Source organism: Artemia franciscana, unplaced genomic scaffold (assembly GCF_032884065.1).
Source record: "Artemia franciscana unplaced genomic scaffold, ASM3288406v1 PGA_scaffold_74, whole genome shotgun sequence".
Taxonomy (NCBI): Eukaryota; Metazoa; Arthropoda; class Branchiopoda; order Anostraca; family Artemiidae; genus Artemia; species Artemia franciscana.
The window spans coordinates 1078322-1094817 of NW_027062709.1; the positions used below are offsets into that span (position 1 = coordinate 1078322).

Genomic DNA, 16496 nt, shown 5'->3' on the forward strand with positions numbered 1-16496 from the left:
AGTTTGCTTGCAGTGTTTTGGCTCCTAACTTGTCAAAACTGAGCTTATGGTATTTTTGCACTCAAAACATTAGAAGAACTGACATAAGTTAAAATACAGTAAAAAGGGTTAAGCCCAAACTAAAATATGAATTTCGTTCTCTTTTTTAAAATTATTCTCTTCGGTTAAACGTGTCTCAAATATTGTCCTATAATTTATCTCAATGCATTTGTAGTTTCCTTACAACCCCTAAAAACAATCTAGAATAAGGCAGTAAGAATTCTTGACTTCTTTATTTATCGCCCAACAAAACCTTAGAATCTATCGAAAATTCAAACTCTCTTTGTGTTTCTTTGTATTCTGAATCTCAAACAACTAAAAGAATTAGTAACAACAGCATTGTATTATGACATACAATTTCCAACTGATGATGAGGCTATTGTTGGGGTCCCCGTTCTTTAGGTCCATGTTTGCTCCAAGAAGCTTCATCTTCGTCATATCAGAAAGGGCTAAATTCTGGAGGTACCAGATCCTCTATATTATAAATAAATTTAACCTGCTTCATATAGTTCCAAAGGATACTTCGTCAATGGAAAAATGTGCTTTGGAAATCATTTCTTGTCAAAAGGGGGGAATAGAAAGGATTGACCTTGTTTTCATTTTGGTTTAATTTACACTCACACTGTGATGGCTTTTGCTCTTTACCTTTTATTAAGCTAACACATTTGCATATTTATTTGGGTAAACTTTATTTTAAGTATTTTTGTTAATAAAGATTTTGTAAAAAAGAAAAGAAAAAAGAAAAAATAAGAAAAGAAATGTCTGCTTAGCCCTTGACGGCATTAATACCTCTTCCTTGATTTGAAGTTTCAGAAGGCGGTTTTTCTGCAGTTAAGTGCGAAAAGTTGCATTTTTGCACGGTTCGAACATTACTAGAAGAACTAGCTGAAATATCAAGATGAACTTGGATGAAGATTACTCATCAGATAGCAGCGATGAAGATTTTAATCCAGAACTTGAGCAAGGTTTGATTTCTCTACATGTTAAGTCAATTTTATAGTTACTATAGACTTTGATTTGTGATTTCATCTTGCAATGTTAGGCTATAGCCTACATCTCTCTGCAGTATTCTGACAGTGACATCAATTAGGCTAGGGGGGGATAGATTTTGAGAAATACCTTTTTTTGGGAGATATTTTATTTCAAAATACCGTTGTCTTGGTATTTTCGTGGAACAAACAATAAATTTGCCTCCCCAGGATTTAAAATTACATTTGTTTCTCTTCCCTGAATTTTGTGAATTGATACCACTGCATAGCCTAGGCTACAAGGAGAGATTCTGGTAAAGGTGCAGAGTAGCAGCTCTCTTATTGAGTACATGATAAAGCAAAAAGAGGCATTTTTACATTGTTCATTGTATACTCTTTACTACTGACAAAGTTGCATCCAGGCTAGGCTAATATAATCCCCTGTTCTTTATATGGTCCCATGTAAAACCTTGGTATAAGCCTAGAATAGGGACTACTGAGAATGAAACATATTTACTTCATACCTCATTACTTCATTTTTGTTAAATATTCTAGGAGTTGCCAGTTTTTGGTTTTCATTTTGTATGTTGTGCTTACAAGCTTTTTAGCTTACAAGCTATTGGATGAATAAATAAATAAATAATATGCGGAAAAATTGTATTTAATACATCTTAAATACACTTCTATTACACTTTACCCTTACCCCCCTAATGTGCAAATATATCACTGGTAGATCTTTTTTTAAGAATAAATTTGTCATTTGGTCAATTGTTGACACCTTTGTCACATTCCCCCCCAAAGATTTTGCTTATTCATGCCCTTGTGACATTGGGTCTCCCCCAAGATTTTGCTTTAGATATGCCTCTGAAGTATAGGCCTATAGCCCAAATTAGGCATATGTAGGCTAATTCCCATATGCTTTCTGTTTCTTGCTTTTGTCAGTGGTTCATCTGTTCTTTCAATTTATGGGGTACACAGATAGAAACAAGAGTGGCACATGGCAAAATGCAGAGGTTATATGTAATTTGAACAGTAAATTTTTGTTGTTCATATTTTTGACATACAAATAAAGTGAAGATACTAATTAATGCCTTTTTTATGTTCTTCACAAATATAATAATTGCTTTTATCACAAATTCAAATTTAAGCACTTTTTAACCTAACCATTATCCTAACCTTTAACTTTAAATCTAAGAAAGTGCAGTATATTATTTTGTCAAAAATGACCAAAAATGCATATTTTATTTGAAAATTTGGCATCAAGGAAGAAGAAAACAACATAATATTATAACATTTATTTATCCAACTTAATTGTGGATTATATTACATTAAAAAAAAAAAAAAAAAAAAAAAAAAAAATTATAATGAAAGAGTAAGTTTGAGTCCAATGTTTTAAAGTTTGAGACCAATGTTATAAGCCTTTTTTATACCCAAAAACTAGAAATATTTTTGTCATTTTCAAGACCTCAAAAAAGCTTAAATTTGAATTTACAATAGAATAAAATTTACAATTTTATTCACAAAGGACATACAAAATGGCATCAGATGGTATGTTCACCTTATTTGTAAGTTAAAAATATGAACAATGAAAAATTTACCATTTGGACTACATATTTACACATTAGCAAAGGAAATGTTAGGGGTAAAGTATAGTGGAAGTAGGTGCTGATATTTTCTCTCCCAGAAAACCTTCCTGGAAAATTTCCCCAGAAAATCTCTTCATCCCTGGATAATTCCAAACCATAGAGAATTCTAACCACATGTTCAATTAAGCAGCAACAAATAAAGTTCAAAATAGGTAGCTCAAAATGTTTATTAGATGTCCTATAGAGCAGGGTCATTACTAGCCCAAATGTTGGGGGGACAAGCAATTTTACCAACTCGCTTACCATTTTTTGTCAATAATTAGCATAATGTTGATTTCAAATTCCAATTACATAAAATCACTGCACAAGTTGGTAAAACTCATGCATTTACTGACCAAGATTCAGATTTTGGTACATATCTTGTCACTATTTTAATGGTCTTTATTTAATCAAATGGAAAATTATGGCACCATCTATAAACTCATGGCAGAAGTCAGTGAAACTGCCGTGTTTATTGACCATGTTCAGAATTTCTGTAGATGACATGACAGTATTTTCATGGTCTTTATTTAACCAAACAAAGAACTTTGGTGGTATTTGAAAAATCATGGTGCTTTACTTCACAATTTTACCCACTTATTTTTTTTTACTAAGTGACCAAAACACTAGGGGGAGACACCCCCCATACATGACAGCCCTGCTATAGGGTAACAAAAGGACCAGGTATCAAAAACAGTCTTAGGACATGAGCTGGTTGGTTTCCAATCCCTTTTGAGATATAAAGAAGGACTGGAACTCTCAGTATCCAATCAAATAAGCATCATTTTAAGGTTTTACAACCACAAGGGAGTGGCCAGGGATCACAATGGGGTAGCCCCCTCCTATATGAAAAAAATTCTACTGAGTCTACTAAGTTTTGATGTTACTCTTTATTTTCATTATAACAGCTTAGACCAGAAATATTCTCTGAGATCAAGAGGTATTAAATAGTCATTTTTAAAACTAATTCTGTATTTACCTGGAGGGTCAATGAGAGCTAGGATGTTTTGGCATTAAAATGCACCCTTTGAGGTATGTAAAAGTTTGTACAACCTCATTTTGCATAAAAAAACTTGTATCTTAATAATGAGTAACTTGCATAGCTTACAGCCCTTGCCCCTGGGCTTTGAAAGGGTGTTAGGAAACCTGGAGGCATGGTTTTTTAACCTTTTGACTATTTTGAAAAAAATGGCTGTCTAACAAAAGTAAAACAGTTCAAAATAGGGATGATACCTTTTTATTGAGAGTGAATAGATATAAAATTATTTAACTGGATATTTCGAACACATATACAGTGTTCATCATCAGCAGTAAAACTCTGTATGCTGCTAATGATGTTTACTGTAGTTTTACTGCTGATGATGAACACTGTATATATGTTCGAAATATCCAGTTAAGTAATTTTATACCTATTCACTGTCAATAAAAAGGTATCATCCCAGTTTTGTACTGTTTTACTTTCGTCATGGAAAGGCAGTGTGGTCTTCGAAGTTATCTATGGCTGTCTAAAAATTTTGATTACCTGTATCTTGGGAAAATAGAGTATAATTTTCCAGGGGGAGATGCCTAGACCATGTGAAAGCACATTCAAAATGTGTTAACTACAGTTTTTCCACATATTATGAAGTAAGAATTGTTTCTTAAGGTGTTTCCTTCTCAATACCCCCAATTCTAGGCTTCTACTGAAGCTTAGAATTTTGACAAATAATGAAATGTTTACTTTACAATATGTAGTATGTTTATATTGATCAGATTATCATATCTCTCAAATATTATTCATACTTTAAACTAATTTAAATAGTTTTTTTTATCTAATATTCAATCAGGCACTCAAACTAAATTGGATATCAGATACTGTTATCAGGTTTGCAGCAAATTCTCTGATGCTTTAGAAATAACAAGAACAAAATGTATCAATAATGCTGTTTTTGGGTCCATCAGGGGGTAGGATAAGATGCATTGTAAGGGTAATGACTTGTATGTTGAAAAGGAATGTAATAGTACTACTTTTCTTAAGATGATTTGTTCCAGAGAGTTAATACTTTGTACCTTTACCAAGATGCCTAACTCTCTTATTCTATTCAAACAAATTGAGCTAGAAGAAACTCCTTAATAGCTTAATTTAAAAGTTTTTAAATCAAAAGTTTTAAAATTAAAATTTTACCTAAAAAGGTAAACTTTTAGTGGTTGACCTCTTCTAAAAGAATATGTTAATAAAATGGAAGCAGCCAAAACTGCTACACTACAAAACTCTAATCCCTAAAAGTCCCAAACAATGTGTCTGGGCCCTAAAAAATATGTTTCTTTTTTGTCTTTAATCTTGTGAATGTCTTCTTTGTTAGGAAGAGTTTCTTGTATTCTTGAACTGTGAAAACCTCTGCCAAGTGATAACAGTAGAATTGTTGTATAAAATTGTTCCTTAGAAATGCTATCAAAATGGAAGAAAACATCATAATTTGATTAATAGAAACATGTTGCATATTATAAAGTAAGAATTTCATTGTGTTAGGGCTTTCTTTTAGTTTTGTATTATATGCTAAGGTTATACCTAGAACCATCAAGTTTTTTTATTATTATTTTATTAACATGTTTCCTTTAGAATTTCTTTTTAGTCAACAACTAAGAGTTTACTTAACACATAATCATAAAGCCTAACATAAGTTATGCTAAAGGGTCCTTTAGCCCATACTAGCTAGCTTTTATTTCAGTGGCTACTTTTTTTTTGTCTTTTTATAGTTCCAGAATTTTGTAATCTTGTTGAAACATTCTGCTTCTATAATAAAACCAAAAAATTCTTATTTCATTCTTATCAGTATAACTTCAGTAAATGTTATATTATATTGCATTTATTGTATTCAAATTTTCAAAGTTTTATTGCTAAATTCTATAGAAATTCTACATTTTTCTATCTATTTTTCTCACATAATCTTGCATTTTGTTTTAGCCTACAACCACAGCATATTCTTTTAACCAATAACCTTTAACCTTTGTAACCAATAGTTACAAAACTAACACAAAAAATCCTCTGTGCTGGTGACTGTAAGGTTTTGAGACATGCCCTAAGCAACTAAATCATTTGATCATGCATGAAGACTTGAATTAACTTCCTAGATGACAATTGGATTGGAGCCCGAAGTTCAATTACTCAAAATACAAATTCCTGCATCTTGGGTGCAATAATCTAAGGTGACATACAGCTTGAGATAGTTAGTTGGGAGGAGGACACATTGTTAACAATGAGTTCAAGTTCCTCTGCTACACACAAGCTCAAGCTGCAAAATTAAACCAAACTCTTGATATTCTAAATGAAAACATAAGCAAAATGAATGGATTTTTGTGTGTTCTAAGAGTTCAGGATGGAATAATGGGTTTAAAAATTAATTTTAAAAACACTCAGCTGCCTAAACCAGGAATAAGCAATGATTAAGAGATGATGTTAGTAACAAAAAATCAATTGAATGGACAAACTCACTTACCTTGGTTACCTTGACCCATGTTTTTTTTTTTTTTTTTTTTTTTTTTTTTTTTTTTTTTTTTTTTTTTTTTTGCATAGCAACTGAACCAATGTAACTAGGCCTTTAAGAAACTGAATACCCATGCTATTCAACCCTTGTGTAACTGAGACCTTTTGCTCCTGAATCTCTGTTCAACTCAACCCTTGTGTTTTTTTTTTGTTAGATAGTAATTGAACCAGTGTAATCAGACCCTTGTGGAACTGAACTCCTATGCTACTCAACCCTCATGTAACTGAACCCTGTTCAACCCGACCCATTGACTTGAACCCTTATACAAATCAACACCCCATTTAACTGAACCTTCGTGTAACTCAACCCTGTTTAACTGAGCCCTCATACAACTCAATTCCTGTGCATCTCAACCTTGTTTAGCTGAGCTCCCATGCAACTCTACCTCATTGAACTCAATGTCTGTGCAACTCAACCCTATTCATTTCAGTCCTTATAGTTTCAAATGTCAATCTGAAGGAGCTTAGGAAACCATGCATAAAACCAGTATTTTCCCTTGCCCCTATGCAAATCCTTACCTGCATACTCATTGAAAAACTCATATTTAGAAAATTGGAAAACTATGTATCTAAGAAACATAGAAACTAACTCAGAAACGATAAGTTGGAAAGTTGGAAAGTGTGAACAATGTAAGAAGCAAATTTTGAGCTTCTAATTAGTGCTAGCTCTAACTTATTATCAGGCTTTGGTTTGAGTTGAGTCAAACAAAGCTTGAATTAAATAGGGATTGAGTTAACCTACATGAGGGTTGAGGTTAAGTGAGTTGAGTTAAACAGTTGTTTAGTTGAACAAGGGTTGAGTTGCATGGGGGTAGAGTCAAACAGGTTGTATGATCAATTGCATGAGGGTCTAGTTAAATGGGGTTGAGTGAAATAGGGGCTTAGTTAAATGGGGTTTTAGTTATACAAGAGTTCAGTTTCATGGATTCAGTTTCCAGGGTTTCAGCTACATGCTTGCCCTTTTTTCACAATAGAAAAATGTGTGGGAGAATAGGAAGATAAGTCTGTGAGCTAAAACTAGAATATTGGAAGCCCTGGTAGTGACAGTGGTTAAATATGATTGTGGAATGAGGGTATTCGAAAGACCAAGAAAAATTTATTCCACCCTTTTCAGAGGGATTCCTAAATGTAGTCTGAGGCACTGGTTTTACTGATCAAATAATAAGCTGTATGGAAAACAGAGTTTGATACCTTTTTCAAGGGCTGTGATGAAAGATAAGTTAAGGCAGCTAGGTCACGTTTGATGGATGAAGGATAACCGATTGCCAAAGTCTTCCTCATATTGGATGAGAAGAAGTCATTTAAGAAGATTGGAACTTCGAAGCAACTTGGTGCTCCAGTTTTAGTAATAATAGTAGCAGTAGTATAAACTAATAAAACTGATTACCAGACTGGAGAGATAGCAAAGATAAATGATTGTGGTGATGACAGGTGATAAGTAATTTCAAGAAATGTCAAAGACTAAACTGAGTAAAATATTAAGCAAAAGTTGAAATAAAAGAGCTTTTTTCTTGAATGTAGAAGATTTTAAAAATATTCGTTTTTCGTGCTACCAAGAATAACTGCCCAATACTTTCAGTTTTGTTTTTTAAAAAACATTACATTTTTCCTGGTAGTAAAAAAAAAATGCTGTTAGTTTGTTGGAGATAAGATTTTTTTTCCAATTTTTCTTTTTTAGATATTAATTTTTCCCCTCCAGTTATCATAGTGGTTCAAAAGAATATAGTGACTCGTATTTGAAATTATTTTTTACTTTAATAAAGGCTAGTAGAGAAAATAAGCCAAACTATATTTTGTGTGTTGTACTGGGACCCACATCTCTAAAGCCCCCATTAAGTTAAAAAGACTCTTTTAAACAAAATATCCCTGTTCAATCATTAAATATATTGATTTCTGTTACAAGAAAAGTTATGAACTGCTTTAATCCAGTCTTGATCACAACGGGAATGTTGTCAAAAACACCACGACACTGGAAACCAGTTAGTATTATCTTGCTGGAAAGATATACCAAATGTACTGGGAATTCTGGAACTCGAAAATTAAAGCTTGTGTAGTTATCAAGCAATATAGCAAATAGCAACGATATCTGAAAAAGTGTTGTTGTAAATAGTCTCAAAGATTTGGGACAGGTTCTTGGGCCCTGGTGTTACTGAATATTTGGTTTAGGACAGGGGTCAGTGGTGTAACTCTGTAAACTCAGCGAGAGTCGACCCAGCTACAAATGAATAACCCAACAAATCCGGAAGAGAAATACGGGAAGCGTCTGATTCTTTGCCCCCAACCATGCCTAGCGCTCCTTGCTGAAGGGAGATAATCAGGAGATTGGTACCAGTGCTATGTGGACCACTGGCTTGCATGTGAAAAAAAATGTTTGATGAAACGACAGATATCTATAGCTTAACCTAACCTTGTGTTTATATGTGATATCTATATGACAAGTACCTAGAAGATGAATTTTTGTTTTGTGAAACTCTCAGAAATAGAACAACTGCAATAAAAACTTTTAAGAACGTATATCAGGGCTGTATCCAGGATTATCCTTTTGGGAGAGTAAAAAAAATAATTCCATGGACTTAGTCTAAAGTTGACCTTGGAGACATTCAGTCCGCCTCTGGCGAACGAGGGCATGTACACTAGGCACACTGTTGAATCTTTAAGGGGCTTTTTTTTATTATTAATACAGTATCACATTAGCAAACTAAGTTTGTAAGTATTTATATACATAATATATTTACAGAGCTGACTAATAGTTTTGTCAAGTAAATTAAGTGCCTAGAAGACGAAATCTAAACGCGATTTTTGTTCCCTGCCAAAACGTCTATGATCTTTCCGTTGCAGACATCAATGTCTCTATGGAGGGTGAGCAGGGCTAAACCACCCAGCCTTTCTTGTCCTGTTGAATTTTTTAGCCAGGTTTTTAACCTTCTTAGTGGATAGAAGCTTCTTTTCAGTGTAGCAGTACTGACAGGCAACATAACAAAGACTGCCAAGAGAAGAGAAATATTTGGAAAATGCTGCCCCTTTGAGTTTCAGGTTCGTATGCACCTATATAGATTAATAATCCTGTAAAATATAATTAACTTTTGTATCTTCTATATTGATAGCATGCATGTTAATTTGCAGGTTGCAACAATTCATCATAATATATATTTATTTCTTCAAAGAGGCAAAGGGAGAAAAGAGTCCTTAAGAGCACTTGAATATGTTGGGCTCAAAACCTACCCCTTTGGTCTATACTTCTTTTAAGTCGTATATTACCTGTGGTTTATTTTTAGGGAAGCTAAGCGAGGAGGAACTGTCTGGCACTGCATCAGAAGTCTCTGACGATGAAGAAGAGGAAAGTGGGAAGCGAAAAAGAAAAGGACGGAAAACTAAAAGAAAAAGGTTTCTATCATTTTTGTTGTCTAGCATTCGAAAGCAGGGCTAGGGGGCTGAAATACAAAAAAAGTAGCTGCTTGTTTTCACAGTGAAGTTATAGACCATATCTTAACACAACAGTAGCCAAGTTCCTTCACTGCAAGGAACCTATGAAAATCTAAGTGGAGGGGAAGGATATTTAAAAAAAATTTTTTTTAATGAAGATACAAACAAGTTATTTTAATTAAGGTTATTTTGTTTTGTTTTTCGACCTTGTCAATGAAAGTATGAAAAAAAGTATTTTTTCATACTTGAAACCTATGGGAAATAGGTTGGGAATTGGTTCCCCTGCTTCATTATAACTGACTTTTTTAAATTTTAACCTTTCGCATTTTGTTTTGCCTCTATGTTCATAAAAATTAATAAAGTCTTTTTTCAATGCCTTGATTTTTTTTTTTTGACTGTTCAGGTTCAGTAAAAATAGCTAACATGTCTAATTCAGAAACAATTGCTTATTGTTCTTAATAACTTGGACAAATATTCCATTTTTTAGTTCGTGCTCTAAATTCTTTTCTTCCCTTGTATCCTTAAACTCGATAAAGGGAAAATATTTGTTAAGGTTCTTACTCTCTTGCTTGGACCTTACTTTCTCGTTAGTTATCTCAGGGTCATTGACTTATTCAATGAGATCTTAAATACAGAAATATTTTCAGACGTTCTTTGCTTAACTATAAGTAATTTTCCCAACTTTTTCAAAATAGTGTTTAGTTATGTAACGATAAGTTAGATGCTACCAGGTTTAGTGCTTTCTTGAAGTGTTTGAGGGGGAGGACTTGCTTAATATCTGGTTCAAAAAGATTGTGTCCAACTAACAAATATGCAACATCTTTTATATCGGGTCAGGTGACACAGAAAGGGGATTTTTTCAAATACTGAACAAAAATAGAAAAAGTCTTTCAAGAATATTTTTATTGATAGTAATATAGCAATTACTACTTGCCTTTTAAGGCAAATTGTTTTTATCCAAATTATTTTTATTTTCCCTGTATTTTCTTAAAATCTGCTGTTGAGATTTCTGATTAACTCCTGGTTCCCACTGCTGCGTCAATCCCGACACGATTTTTTCTGGTGGAACAGACAGACGACAGAATCAGATGGAGGTTCGCAAAGAAACGCAGACTTTTGCGACGTCGCTGCGACAAACTCTAGAATGAACAAACTTTAAACAATATAAATTAGCTTCTGTAGAAAGTTTCTGTTCGTTTTAAGTTTGATTTAATTGTTTATGATAATTTCGGTCATTTTATTATTATCATTAGGAGGGGTGGACCCATTATCAGTGGATCGAGGCTCAGGCCTTTTAGGCCCATCGCCTCTACACCCCAAAAACTAAGCTCTATTTATGGTTGGGAAGGACCAATGATGGTTTCGGCCTCCCCACCCTTACCATATATCTTGCCAGTTGCAGAACTTCTCCTTCCCTTACTTTGTCCTCCAGCTTAACAGTAACATTATGAAATATTTCAAGCTGGGGTCTAATCCTAGCTAATCAGATGCCTTCTTGTTTCCTCAGTAGCCATCTAGCATTTTTGGCATAAAGGGGATTCACCCTTCCTTGTCTGTTGTTTTGGGTTTCGTTTATTTGTTGATAGTGATTTATGCTCTTTTTACGCTTGAATTACTATTTGACTTTATTTCTGCTTGCCGTAGGCTTAATGTAGCTCTCTACTTTTCTTTGAAATACTTCTTTTCTGGAAACAGATTTTTTAAGCAATACACATTGGGGATATGTATGTTTACTGTTCATGGTAACTTGTTGGTTTTTTTTTTTTTTGCATTTTTGTCAACTCTACATGAAAATGCCACTACGGATTTATGAACAAAATTTGAATAAAAACTTCCAATGAAGTATTAATGAATAAGTAGAAATTAGTTTCTAAAGAAAGCAAATAAGGGATGTAATTTATATTAACAATCTGTTTTCGTTACATGTTTCATTGTTATTAAATTAAAATAAGAATTTTTCAAATCAATTCACGCAACGAGTCAAATTTAAAACGACCGGAAATCAATAATAAGCAGAAAAAAAGCAGACTGAATAGAATGTATACCAAGCAAGGTAGACGAACTTAAAATGAACAGCAATTAACCTACTCCAAGAAGATGAAGCACTTCCTTGCACAAGGCAGAGAAGCTGCTGCTGTGTGTATATCCATGGTACCCATCTTTTCATAATAATTTTATATAGAATATAAACGGAAAATTAGTTTGGTTTAGGAAATAATCTAATGTCAAAGACAAAGACGCTTGAAGGTATAGAGTAGTTTCTTGAACATCTACAAAAAATAGATAAAAAAAAAATCTAAACGTTAATAAATATGTAAAAATAAATAAATTCATACATAATAAATGAGTGTAAATAAGTACAAAAGAAAATAAGATACGAAAAACGTGTATATAAATATTTGGTCTTGGTAAGTAAGTAAGTAAGACAGCACTAGAACCTTAAGGTCCAAACCGGCGGTGCTGATCTCCGTTTCATGGCCCTTCAGCCAGGAAGGGCAATGGAGGGCTGGGGGCCAACCATCCTGATTGGGTGTTGGTAAGTATTAGCAACTGAAATATTTTTTTTTTAATTCTCATGAGTTATGTTGTTAATCGTATTCGTAAAAATTAAGTTCAAAATTTAAGACAAATTTAATTTTCTATCGTTCTAGCTGTTCATTCGCTTTTTAAAATTTAAATTTAGTTTTATTTAAAATCATTAACTTTTTGTCGCACCTGTGTCACCCTCATAGATAGCTCTCCTTAAATTGCTCCAAAGGAATGAATATTATTTGTGCTTAACTGGAACCCCCCCCCCCCCAAAAAAAAAAAAAAAAAACTCAGCAGTCTTTGTTCATTTCTTTTTATTTTCATATATGTACAAAATCCATCAAAATTATTCAGTAGTCCAAAAATTTGTTTCTAGATTGGTGTATTTCTGACAATTGATTCGGTTCTCCTTGGCTAGTATTGTGCTAATTTTCATCAATATTTTCTTGCTTTTAAATAAATTTATTTAAATGTACAGGAAATAAATTGACTCAATGAAACTTCAATTCAACCAATTTATTTAGTTTTTGACAAAACGCAAATGACACTCTAGCCGTCAGAGGGATTTAAGAGGACTATAATACACTTCTGTTCGTTTTAAGTTTGTGTAATTAATCGCTTTGTGTGTTTTTTGTTCACTTTTGGTGTTATTTTTTTATTCATAGATGCTTCTAACTGTTTGAATTTTGACTACTTCTGTGTAGTGATGTCTGATGGTTTTATGTTTTAATATTGCTCTTTACTTTTTGTTGAAAAAATTAGATAAATAATTTATGTTTATGTTTGTTTTATTTGACGTAGCTTATGCATGTATTAGTAGTAGTAATCATAGTTAATGGGCTTCAGTAATTATTGTGCTGTAGTTGGTGTTAATTAGTAGGAGTAACATGTAAAAGTAATCCTGGTACGAGTGAAATGATAGAAGCAAGAGTATATGTAATCGAATTAAGCGGGTTGGAGTAATCTTGGCGGGATAGAAGGAGCTGTGGTGGTGGTAGTATTAGTTAGGGTAGGACAAGTCTTGGTAGTAGCAGTGTTTTTCTTGGCTGGAATAGTCCTATGGAAAAATTAGTGCTGATGGTAGCAGTAGGAGTAGTAGAAGTTAAGTGGCGTAATTTTGTCAAAATCCTGGGAGGATTTGGAGCCAATTTTCTAAAATTAAGTGGAGATTACAGCGAAACCTGAAAATGAGCCATATCAAACAGTTCGCAGTAACGAACTGTAAGTAAGGAGCCACCCGGCTCAAGAGTTACCAAAACTCTAAAAAACGGAATTTTGATACCAATAGATGCGTCAAAAGAATCGGGTTTTTATGCTGATTTTAAATATATGAGTTTTATCAAGTTTAGTCCTACCCATCAAAAGCTACTAGCCTAAGAAAATTTGTCTTATTTCTGAAAAAAGGGGAAAACACCCCCTAAAAGTAATAGAATCTTAATTAAAGGGGGGATGGGGGGTTTGGTCTCGTGAAAGGATCTTTCCATGGAGGAATTTTTCATAGGGGAAGATAATTTCTACGAAGGGGGCGCTGGATATCCCAGCTTTATTTAAAAAACGATCAGAAATTAAATTTAAAAAACAAGTTTTTTCAAGTGAAAGTAAGGAGTAACATTAAAATTTAAAATGAACAGAAATTATTACATATATGTGGGGGCTCGTCCCCTTGTCAATACCTCGCTGTTTATGTTAAAGTATTATAGTGATTTCAAAAGAAATATTTATTCTAATTAAATGGCCCTTGTGATTCAGGGGCCATTCTTAAAGAATTGGAACAAAATTCGAATTTTAACCTAAAGAGTGAGGTAATGAAGAGGGGCGAATCCCCTCACATTACGCATATGAGGAAGTTTGCCCCCTCGTCAGTACCTCTTTCTTTACGCTTAAGTTCGAATTTTGTAAAATAATGGTCGACATAAGCAATAATTTGTTTGTGTTGTTTTCTGGACAATCCTAGCATTTCATTTTAACTTAAGCAGCTTCATAACTATTATTTGTATGTGACAATAAACCAAAGATATTGTATGTCTCCGGATTGAGGTTGTTGTTAAATAAAAAAAAAACAAGTTTTTTTCAACTGAAAGTAAGGAATAACATTAAAACTTAAAAAAACATAAATTATTACGTATATCTTTTAAAGATATTTTCTTTCATTCATTTCAGTCATTTGAGAATTGCTCAACTATTCTCATTCTCATAAAAATAGTTTCGATATCTTTGGCCGTTTTGTTACTATGACTTACAAAATTAGTTCCGCAAATATTGCTAACTTAAGTTACATGGAAGAATCTTTTCCATGGATAAATTTCTTGGGGGAAGGGAATTTGATATGGAGGGGGAGTCGGATTTTCCGGCATTATTTAAAAAACGATAAGCAATTAAATAAAAAAAAAATTTCAACTTAAAGTAAGAAGCAACATTAAAACTTAAAACGAACAGAGAATATTTCGTTTATGAGATGGGTCGCCTCTCATCAGTTGCTCGCTCTTACGGTAAAGTTTTTTTAACTTTTAAAAGAGGCTATTATTCCAATTAAATAGCCTTTGTGATTCAGGGGTCATTCTTAGGCAACTGAAACAAAAATCAAATTTAAGTTATTATAAGGTTATTATTAGTCTAAAAAAAGTAAAATTAATGTGCAAATTTCGTTTTGATCATTCATGTACGGTGAGCCAAATTCAAAATCTGCATTAATTCAAAAACGGTCCGAAATTAAAGATAAAAAAAGATTTTTTTTAAAACTGAAAGTAAGGAGCGACTTTGAAACTTAAAACGAACAGAAATTACTTCATATGTGAAAGGGGCTGTCCCCTCTTCAACGCCCCGCTCTTTACGCTAAGGTTTTTTTTTTATTGTCAAAGAGCTCGTGGTAACGAACTGTAGGAAGGAGAGACCCGGCTCAATAGTAACCGAAACTTTAAAAAAAGGAATTTTGGTACCAATAGTTGCATCAAAAGAATTATTTTTATGCTGATTTTAAATATATAAGTTTCATCAAGTATAGTCTTACCCATCAAAATTTACGAGCCTGAGAAAATTTGCCTTATTTTAGAAAATAGGGGGAAACACCCCCTAAAAGGTATGGAATCTTAAAGAAAATCACACCATCAAATTCAGCGTATCAGAGAACCATACTGTAGAAGTTTCAAGCTCCTATCTACAAAATGCGGAATTTCGTATTTTACACATCACGGATGCGTGTTTATTTTTTATTTTTTTTCACGGGGTGATCGTATCGACCCAGTGGTCCTAGAAAGTCACGAGATGACTCATTCTAACGGAAATTAAAAGTTCTAGTGCCCTTTTTAAGTGACATTAAAAATTGGAGGGCACCTAGGCCCCCTCCCACGCTCATTTTTTCCCAAAATCACTGGATCAAAATTTTGAGATAGCCATTTTGTTCAGCATAGTCAAAAAACCTAATAACTATGTGTTTGGGGGCGACTTAGTCCTCCAAAGTCCCCGGGGGAGGGGCTGCAAGTTATAAACTTTGACCATTGTTTGCATATAGTAATGTTTATTGGGAAGTGTACATACGTTTTCAGGGGGACTTTTCCGTGTTGTGGGGGAGGGGAGGTCAGGGGGAGGGGGTTACGTGTGAGTATCTTTCCACGGAGGAATTTATCATGAGGTAAGAGAATTTCCATGAAGGGGGCGCAGGATTTTCTAGCGTTATTTAGAAAAACACTGAGAAAATAAATTAAAAAACAAGTTTTTTCAACTAGAAGTAAGGAGCAGCATTAAAACTTAAAACGAAAGGAAATTATTACTTATATAAGGGGATTCGTCTCCTCCAAAATACGTCGGTCTTTACGCTAAAGTAGTTTTAGTAATTTCAACTATTTATTCTACGGCCTTTGTGATTCAGGAGTCATTCTTAAAGAAGTGGAACAAAGTTCGAGCTTTACTGTAAAGAGCGAAGTATTGACGATGGAGCGAATCTCCTCATATACGTAATAAAAATATACAAATATAGAAGTTAGTTACGTAAGTTAATTCGTAAGTTACGTATATTTGTTACTAGCGGTTGGGGTGGCGCTTCGCGCCACCCCAACACCTAGTTGGTGGGGGCGCCCCCCACCCCCCAAACCCCCCCGCGCGCGTAAGTCGTTACGTGCCATTGTAGTTGTGTCCCTTGTCCCACCTGTGAATATAGAAAGATATTTATATATATAGATATGCTTTTAACTACGTAAAACTTGCGAATATACAACATTCTTCGATGTCCCATTGTCTGTGCATATAAATAGATTGTCAGGTTTACCGACTCTTGAACATGCAACATAAAATTGTCCATGGGAAAAACAATCCGTATTCAGATCTATACCTGATTATTCTAATGATTGCCCTTGAGCTTTGTTGATGGTGATTGCTAATCCAACATTCCCTGTG

General features: G+C 33.7%; 1 protein-coding gene across 1 annotated transcript in view; it reads left to right on the plus strand.

Annotated features, from left to right (window-relative positions):
• The first annotated feature begins 846 nt into the window (after positions 1-846).
• LOC136042190 (craniofacial development protein 1-like) overlaps positions 847-16496 on the plus strand; it is an 80061-nt gene continuing 64411 nt past the window's right edge. Inside the window, exons 1-2 of the mRNA XM_065727121.1 lie at positions 847-1004; positions 9431-9539. Of these exons, the coding sequence (XP_065583193.1) occupies positions 938-1004; positions 9431-9539 (176 nt within the window). The 5' untranslated portion in view covers positions 847-937. The remainder of the gene's footprint in view (positions 1005-9430; positions 9540-16496) is intronic.